Raw genomic sequence first — 10,006 nt, 5'->3', positions numbered from 1 at the left:
CGGATATATCAGAAGTAGATGCCTTAAACAAACAGAAATTTATTTTCTCACAGTTTAAGCTAGAAGTCCAAATTCAGGGCACCAGATTTAGGGGGAAGGCTTTCTTTCTCTGTTGGCTCTGGAGGAAGGTCCTTGTCTCTCCAGCTTCTGCTTCCTGGTTCCTTGGAGATCTCCATGTGTCTTGGCATCTAACCCCATCTCTACTTCTCTAGCTTGCTTGTTTAACCTCTTTTGTATCTCAAAAGAGATTGACTCAAGGTACACCCTACATTAATCCTGCCCATTAACATAACAAAGACAACCCATTCCCAAATGGGATTATAACCACAGGCATAGAGGTCACGATTTGCAATAAATATTCTTTGGGGACACAATTTGATCCATAACACAAGTGGTAGGTACTCAATCTCCCTGACTATGCCAAGAGGCTGAGAAGGGACACATGCATTCCACGTGCCGCAAGGAGAAAACACTGAATGATGGCCAGTTTTCAATTTACCTAAAACCCTCGCCTGACTGCTACTTGCAAGGGATTACTCTTAGGATGCCAGAAATGGTACTCATTTGTGCTCTGTCATATCCTTTTTAACATCCTCTCCATATTCTCTAAAGATAGAGGTCTTTGTCTGTCAAAGGAGACTATAAATGGCCCGAGGGCTCTCTCTGTCCATTTTCTTGCAATCTCCTACTCCCAGGTCAGGGCTTGGATTGTGTTGGGCTCACACCAGGAAATCCTTTCTTCCCCATTTGCTTCTCACCTCCTTCCCCTGATTTCTACAGCTCTTTCATGATTCCTCCTGTCAAGTGCGGACACTTCAAATCTGACCCTCCTTGCCGCATGATGTCTGCCTGCTGGTGGGTGAGGACGGGGAAGGGAAAGCAAGGCAGGGGACGTAGTGTTAAAATTCGTCACTTTGCTCATCTCACTAGAATTTCATGCTGTCAGCGTGAGACGACACATAAGCAGAAAGCATCATTAGCTCCACTGCTGGCAATCAGGCGAAAACTTGAGGCAGCGCCACCTGTTTTCATTTTCCATGGTCTTGGAAACCAGGAGAACTAGACACTGACATTTTGACATAATCCCTCAGTCTAATTCAGCTCTATTTGGCCTAATCTCCTATTTTAAACATTTTTGACTCACAGCTACAAATAAGCTTCATCAAAACCCACAAATTATCCAAGAAAATCAAAGAAAGGCGAGGTAGAGAATATTTCTTGTATGCATACAACCTGACTTTCTTTAACCCATACTGACTTTTTGGGTATTTGGTAGGTGTTCATGTTCCCGATTGTTCTAATTCATTTGGTATTACCCCATCTTTATAATTTTAGTTTAAAAACTTACCTGGAAACAATAACAAGAATATTTTTGGTCTTAGTTTGTCAGCTAGATATCAGTATACAGAAGCTAGACTTGTAGACGTGGTCTGTAAGGAAGACATTCCCCAAACTCATTTCACCAAATTTCAGTCTTTAACCAGACCTGAATAATGAACAAGGGCAATTACTTCTTACGCAACAAAACTGACTGTGCAGGAGAGAACTGCGCTAGGAGAGCTTCGCAAGTAAGCAGGATGAGGAAAAAGATACAGACCAAACGTGTTTTGTAACTGAAGTAGATTTGAAAAAAGTAAACTGACCACATTCAGCATTCTTCACTAAGATGCAGTAATCAACCGCTCCAGGTCTTGGTGTCATTTAAGGAGAAAAACCTGACTTGCTCTGTTTAAATCTCAATTACATTTCAAAATCACACTGCCTATGGAATGACTGCTTCAGACTGGGAGATACTACAGGAAGGACTGGCTCCTGCCGAGCCAATAAAATATACAGCGCCTGGTGTGAAAGGTCTTGTGGTCTTAGGTGAGAAGTGGAAAGGAAGCCCACAACCTCCTGCTGGAGTACTGGTGGGAGAAGTCCAAGTGAATTCACCAGACTTTGGAATTCTTACTACATACCATCATACGTTCAATGTGTGTGTAACTGATAAAGGCTAAACCCAGAGGAGCGCTGTGGAAAGAACAGAGCTGGGTGTTGAGCAACGGAGCCTTGTGTTAGCATAGGCAAAGCAAACACACTAACTCTGACCACCTCCTTGTCATCTACCCACTCTTCCACCTGAAATCTTTGGTGCCTCAAAAAACTCAGTGTAGACTGAGCTCTTATCTAGAAATCTATTTAAGGTTTATCTAGGTCCTGAGGTAATAATGGGTTTGGTGTTTTTTTTGTTTTGGTAAGGTAATAGTGAAGGAGCGCTGGTGGCACGGTGGTCAAGTTCTCAGCTGCTAACTGAAAGGTCAGCAGTTTGAACCCACCAGCCGCTCCTCAGAAGAAAGATGTGGCAGTCTGCTTCCGTAAATATTAAACAAAAAAACCCAAATCTGTTGCCATCAAGTCGATTCAGACTCACAGAGACTCTACAGGATAGAGTAGAACTGCGCCACAGTGTTTCCAAGGAGCGGCTGGTGGATTTGAACTGTTGACCTTTTTGGTTAGAAGCTGAGCTCTTGATCTTTGGCCCACCAGGGCTCCCCGTAAAGATTACAGCTTTGGAAACCCTGTGGGGCAGTTCTACTCTGTCCTATAGGGTTGCTATGTGTCAGAATCCACTCGACGGCAATGGGTTAATACTGAGCCCTCATTTCTTCATTTCTCACTCCCTGCATCAACCAATTCTAGAGGCAGTAGCCACATGAGGCTTTCTGAATGTCAATGAATTAAAATAAAAGATCTAGTTCCTCAGTCACATCAGCCACGTTTCAGGTACTCAGTAACTACATGTGGCTGGTGGCCGTACTGGGTGGTGCAGATTTGAACACTGTCATAGTCACAGTAAGCTCTACTGGACGGAGCCATGTAAACTCTACATACCAAGCGGCAGGGTTATTTATCCTTAACACACTGCTCGCAGATACTGGCCCAGAAAGATCAGGTGACCCATCTGAGGGCCCATGGCAAGTCAGTCTTGTAAATGGAATTTAAACTGACTTCTCTGGGACCCTAGTCTGAGGATCTGGTTGGATTGGTTGGTTTTTCTCTGGATGATATCTTAACGTGAAAAGTGGTTTATCACCTCCCGTTGCAAATTCCCTGCCATCCTGGTTGGCTTCAGCTAGGAAGGTCATCAGAAGATCCCTTAATTTAAGCTGGAATACAACAGTACTTGAATTTCTAAATAGTCAGCTATTGCTGTCACCATGGTGATCAACAGCTTATGAAAGTATTTCACACCATTTTCTTGGTATGTTTTTCTTGAAATATTTTAAGTAGAATTTACAGCAGTACAAAACAAACCCATTACCCTTGAGTCACTTCTAACTCATAGTCACCCTACAGGACAGAGCAGAACTGCCCCACAGGGTTTCCAAGGAGCGGCTGGTGATTCTGAACTGCCGACCTTTTGGTGAGCAGCCAAGCTCTCAACCACTGCGCCACCAGGGATACAGCACTATAGCAGGCAGACCCTCCATTTTGTTTAGGTCAACATTATTTTATTACTCGGTACCCAAAATGAATATAAGGGAAGAGAGCTTAAATGTGTGTTTAGTAGCAGAGAAAAGGTAACCTTTATTCTGAATAAAGTGGTAAGATTAAGAACTGATTTAACAAAGAAAAATAAGACTGGGGGGATAATAGTAGTAGTGATAATAATAGGAAACACATGATTTGCTTACTATGTGCCAGGCATGTTCTAAGTGCTTTAGATATACTGACTGTATACTGATTCATTTAATCCTCACACCTACCCTATGAAGTACTATTATGCTTCCCTGTTTCAGAAATGAGGAGACTGAGTCATAGAGATTAAGTAATTGTCCAAGGCCACAAAGTTTGGCAGAGCTGGGATTTGAACCTGTGTGGCTCCAGAGGCTGTGTTCTTGGCTACCATGCTCGCCTGCAGTCACTAAGCAGAGAAAAACTAGTCCTGTCTTCCTAGATTCGATCAGCTAGTGTTCTTTTTTATCCGTAGTTCTAAATTTAGGCAGCATGCTCACTTCATGATCAGTGTGCATGTCTTTCTTGAGTATTTTTTCTTCATTCATTAGTCTGGTGTTGAAATTATAAACATAGTCTTTCCCCACTTCAAATAACTGTTTAACAGTGGATGCCAAAAATGATATTATACCAAACATAAAATCAGACAGAGTTCTCATCCTGGAGCTAATGAACACACTGAAATAAAATATTTAATCTTTTTGCTTGATGGTTATTTTCATACTCTCAACTACCTGGGTTTGTTTTTAACAATTCCTTTCCAATCTGAAGTTCTCATGTGGCACCGATGGTTTGCACTCAGCTGCTAACTGGAGGGTTGGCGGTTCAAACTCATCCAGTGGCACGACAGAATGGCCTGGCAATCTGCTTCCATAAAGATTACAGCCAAGAGGGTGAGAATGGTTGCACGACTTGAAGAAGGTAATCAATGTCATTGAACTGTGCGTGTAGAAATTGAAGTGGTGTATGTTCTCAAAAAAAAAAAAAAAACTGCTACGGAGCAGTTCTACTTTGTAACACATGGAGTCGTTGGCTAAGGTTGTATGTCAGTGTGGCTGGGCCATGACTCTCAGTGGTTTGGTAGCTATGTAATGATGTAGTCATCCTCCATGATATGAACAGCTAATCACTTGTAAGGGGAGTTTCTTTGGGGGCGTGGCCTGCATCCAATATTTACGTGGACATTCTGGCAAAACAGGTTTGCTCACTCTGGATCCTGCATCCAGCTCGTCATCATCTAACCTCTGCTTCTTGGCACTTGAGCCAGCTGCCGACTGTATTGCCTGCTGATCTTAGACTTGTCGGCCTCTGCAGGCTGTAAGCCAGCAGCCTGCCATCTGACCTGCAGAGCTTGGATTTGTCAGCCCCTGAAGCTACGTGAGTCAGGAGAAGCCTCCAGCCTGACGCCTGACCCACGGACTTGGAACTTGCCAGCCTCTACAACTGCATGTGCCATCTCCTTGAGATAAATCTCTTTATATATACGTATATATATGCATATCTATATACGTGTGTGTGTGTGTACACTTCACTGGTTTTGCTTCTCTAGAGAACCCAGCCTAAGACAAGCTATTAAGAGCCTATCTTATAAGAAAGTAAAATTTGGGAAGGTCTCAATGGGAACTGGTGGCTTATAGAAAGATTTACTCTCCTTCTCCTGGAGAACTCTTGCCAGAAACCTGATAACCACATTGTAAAACTTAATTCTGAAAATAGAAACTTAATTACAAACAAACAAAAAGATTTTTCTCAATATAAGAAACTTTTTTTTTTTTTTTGGTTTTTAGCCTTTCAGTCATTTGATAATAAACTACAGACTGGAGTCAAGATCTAGTCTAATTCAGTCATTTTACAGACAAGGAAATTAGAGAGATAAAGAGACTTGCCCCAGATCACAGAGCTGATTCATCAGAGCCAACAGTGGAACCCAGGCTTTCTGATTCAGCTCTTTCCATGCCTGGAGGAGGGCAAGGAGCTCTGCCACGTCTCCACGTCACTCTGGCAGTTTTTCCTGTGGCCTATGGACCCAGATGCTGTTCTGACTGCAGACCGTGTGCTGTGTACAGCTGGGCTGCATCTAAGGGCCACTGTTCACAGCAGACACCGGACACCTGCACCTTTATGACAGTGTTCTGGCTGTGGCCAGCAGTGTGCTGAGCTGGGGCAATAGCTCATGAAGCCAAGTGATCTTGGAGGAACGTGAGTTGCCAACCCCATCGCGCTCTTAAAGGCCACATATCAAGAAAAAAAAAAAACCCTGTATCTTTTAAACTCTATCCCTCCTTTGAATCAATGTCAACTTTGAAGAGAAAAATGAAAAATGAGCAAAGAAATTGAGGTTTATTTAAGAAGGAAATTTCCAGGGATGAGCGCTGCTTCATCTTGGGAGCTGCATCTGGAAGATGCTGTGTCCAGCTGCCTATTATCATCGAAGTCTGCAGTCCTATGATCCCTGATGCTTGGAAACCATGACTCCAAAGTATGACGTGATCCCAAATCAACAGAGAAAGGCTAAATTGTATCTCATACATTGTGTTAAGGCAAGAAAGTACATAATTATATTTTAAAATGGTTTCCAACCACTAGTAAAATAGAAAGAAAAAAGGGGTTTCCTGGTTAACCAGAAAACTCCTGTCCCTGAGCACCCCACTGACCAAGGTTGTTACAGAGACTGTTCTCACCAATCATGTCGTGTTACACGGCTCACTGAGCAGAAACCAAACCAGATCAAAGGAAAAGATCTGCCCCAACCTTTTAAAATATTAAGATAGTAACTGTGAATGATTTTTTTCACTTTTATAAACAGTGTAAAAAGTCTAGATTATACAGTCACACACATATTAGAAAAAACAACAGATCATTAATCTCCAATCTTTCTATGTAATTGCTTGCTGCCCTTTGGGTCAATTCAATAGTAAAACTATAAATAAGACTGCTTTCATACAGGAAGAGACAGGTAAGTCCCTGAACTACTCAGGAGCAGGTCTCAATTCTGCGAGCCTGCAGGCTCTCACAATGCAGAGGGCTGGATGTTCCAGGGCCTCCTTCACATCTGTCCACAGAAGGACTCAGTTTCCGCTACCATGGATAAGCCTTTTGCCCACTGGTCAGAACTTCCTAATGCCGAGCTGGGAATTTCAGGTTTGTGTCAGGCAGTAAAGGATGTATTCTGGTGAAGAAGCAGTCAAATTTACAAATTCAATGATCCAAATATGGGACTATATTCTTGAAAGAAAGAGAAAAAGCTCAGAAACAGAAAAAACAATAAAGCAACAAAAATGTTCAATATGAGAAAAAGGACTTGGTTTAAAAAAGAACAAGGAAAAAAATCTTTCTGGCTAATAACCCAATTATTTCTCAAACTGAATTTTTAAGTTAAAAAAATTTTTTCCGAGGATATGACATTATAAAAATCAATGAATAAGTGGGCTCCACATTATAACTTTCATATCTTAATCCACATGAAGAAGCAAGTATTTCTGCCAGTTTGGTCAGTCCTTTCAAGTCTGTTGTACACTCATCACGTACTTAAAACCGTGTGTAGGCATTTCGTTGCTGCTGCTGTTGCAAGGGTTGCTGGGCTTGCTGCTGCTGTAGGCGAATCTGCTGGGAGTAAGGATCTTCCAGGGATTTTACAAATATGGTAGTTCTGGGACCAGTCTTCCACACAATTCCATTGGCATCTTTCACTGAAGATTCCACTGCAATACTGTGTGTCCCGAGGATGGCAAAGTTCAACAGAAACTGAGTACTGAAGTAATCATTATGAGGCTCAACTCTCTGCTCCATCTCATTGGTCATGCTGTCAATGGGTATCTGGAATGAAAGAATTGTTAAGTAACAACAAAAGCTAGTATTTACTGGGTGCTTACTACGGGCCAAAGGAGCCCTAGTGGCACAGTGGTTAAGTGCTTGGCTGCTAACCGAAAGGCTGGCAATTCAAACCCACCAGCCACTCTGCAGAATCTTTGCTTCTGTCAAGATTTATAGCATTGGAAACCCTATGAGGCAGTTCTACTCTGTCCTACGGGGTCACTAAGAGTTGCAATCGACTCAACAGCAATTTTTTTTTGGGTACCATGCGCCAGGCGGAAACCCTGGTGGCGTAGCAGGTTAAGACTTTGGCTGCTAACCAAAAGGTTGGTGGTTCAAATCCACCAGGCTCTCCCTGGAAACCTTATGGGACAGTTCAAATCTGTCCTATAGGGTCGGTCGCTATGAGTCAGAATTGACTCGATGGCAATGGGTTTGTTTTTTTAATGGGCTAGGCCTAGTCCTAAGTGCTCATTCAATCCTTGCAACAACCAAGAGGTAGGAGTTATTATCTTTCTTGCTTTATAGATGAGGAAACGGAGTCACAGAGGTCAATTTCTCCACAGTCACAGTTAATGACGGGCAAAGCTGGAATCTGAACCCAGGAGGGCTAACTCCAAAGCCTACTTTATTTATCTATTTATTAATTATTGTGCTTTAAGTGGAAGTTTATGATTCAAGTTAGTTTCTCACACAAAAATTTATACACACATTGTTATGTGACCCTAGTTGCTCTCCCCCTATAATTTGACAGCACACTCCTCCTTTACCTCAGATTTCCCATGTCCATTCAGCCAGCTCCTGACCCTCTCTGCCTTCTCATCTCGTCTCCAGACAGGAGCTGCCCATTTAGTCTCATGGATCCACTAGAGCTAAGAAGTATACTCTTCACGAGTATCATTTTATGTCTTATAGTCCAGTCTAATCATCGTCCGAAGAGTTTGCCTTGGGAATGGTTTTAGTTTTGGGCTAACAGAGTCTGGAGGCCATGTCTTCTGGGGTTCCTCCAGTTTCAGTCAAACAATTAAGTCTGTTCTTTTTACTAGAATTTGAGTTCTCTACCCCAATTTTCTCCTGCCCCGTGAGGGACTCTCTGTTGTGTTCCCTGTCAGGGCGGTCACTGGTGGTAGCAGGGCACCATCTAGTTTTTCTGGTCTCAGGCTGATGCAGTCTCTGGTTTATGTGGCCCTTTCTGTCCTTGGGTTATTATTTTCCTGTGTCTTTGGTGCTGTTCATTCGCCTTGCTCCAGGCGGGTTGGGACCAATTGATGCATCTTTGATGGCCGCACGCTAGCTTTTAAGACCCCAGATGCCACTCACCAAAGTGGGATGCAGAACATTGTCTTAATAACTTTGTTATGCCAATTGACCTAGATGTTCCCTGAAACCATGGTCCTCAGACCCCCGCCACTGCTACTCTGTCCCTCCAAGCATTTGGCTGTATTCAGGAAACTTCTTAGCTTTTGGTTTAGTCCAGTTGTGCTGACTTCTCCTGCAGTGTGTGCTGTCCTTCCCTTCACCGAAGTTAATTCCTGTCTACTATCTAGTTAGTGAATACTCCTCTCCCTCCCCCCTTACCCTCGTAACCATCAAAGAATGTTTTCTTCTGTGTTTAAACCTTTTCTTGAGTTCTTCTAATAGTGATCTTATACAATGTTTGTACTTTTGCGACTGACTAAATTCACTCAGCATAATGCCTTCCAGATTCCTCCATGTTATGTTTCAAGGCTTCATTGCTGTTTTTTATTGTTGCATAGTATTCCATTGTGTGACTATACCATAATTTGTTTATCAATTTGTCAGTTGATGGGCACCTAGGTTGTTTCCATCTTTTTGCTGTCATGAACAGCGCTGCAATGAACATGGGTGTGCATATATCTATTCATGTGACTGCTCTTATTTCTTTAGGATATATTCCAAGGAGTTGGATTGCTGGATCATACGCTACTTCTATTTCTAGCTTTTTAAGGAAGCGCCAAATCAATTTCCAAAGTGGTTGTACTATTTTACGTTCCCACCAACAGTGTATAAGTGTTCCAGTCTCTCCACAACCTCTCCAACATTTATTATTTTGTGTTTTTTGGATTAGTGTTAGCCTTGTTGGGGTGAGATGGTATCTCATTGTAGTTTTGATCTGCATTTCTCTAATGGCTAATGATCATGAACATTTTCTCAGGTATCTGGTAGCTACCTGAATGTGTCCTTTGGTGAAGTGCCTGTACATAGCCTTTGCCCATTTTTTAATTGGGTTGTCTTTTTGTTGTTGAGGTTTTGCAGTAGTCTGTACCTTTTAGAGATTAGACCCTGATTGGATTTGTTGTAGTCAAATTTTTTTTCCCAATCTGTAGGTTGTCTTTTGACTCTTTTGGTGAAGTCTTTTGGTGACCAAAAGTGTTTGATTTTTAGGATCTCCCAGTTACCTAGTTTCTCTTCTGGTGTTTTGCATTGTTGGTAATGTTTTATATTCTGTTTACGCCATGTATCAGCCCTCCTAGCACTGTCCCTATTTTTTCTTCATGATCTTTATCGTTTCAGATTTTATATTTAGGTCTTTGATCCATTTTGAGTTAGTTTTTGTGCATGGTGTGAGGTTTGGGTCTTGCTTCATTTTTTTGCAGATGGATATCCAGTTATGCCAGCACCATTTGTTAAAGAGACTGTCTTTTCCCCATTTAATGGACTTTGGGCCTTTGTC

General features: G+C 42.2%; 1 protein-coding gene across 1 annotated transcript in view; it reads right to left on the bottom strand.

Moving 5' to 3' along the window:
- Positions 1-5,783: 5,783 nt before the first annotated feature.
- Positions 5,784-10,006, bottom strand: part of INTS7 (integrator complex subunit 7) — a 107,669-nt gene continuing 103,446 nt past the window's right edge. The window contains exon 20 of the mRNA XM_004387538.3: positions 5,784-7,314. Coding sequence (XP_004387595.1) covers positions 7,027-7,314 — 288 coding nt within the window. The 3' untranslated portion in view covers positions 5,784-7,026. The remainder of the gene's footprint in view (positions 7,315-10,006) is intronic.

This window comes from Trichechus manatus, unplaced genomic scaffold (genome assembly GCF_000243295.1).
Source record: "Trichechus manatus latirostris isolate Lorelei unplaced genomic scaffold, TriManLat1.0 scaffold00187, whole genome shotgun sequence".
NCBI lineage: Eukaryota > Metazoa > Chordata > Mammalia > Sirenia > Trichechidae > Trichechus > Trichechus manatus.
This window is presented reverse-complemented; position numbering and strand designations above follow the sequence as displayed.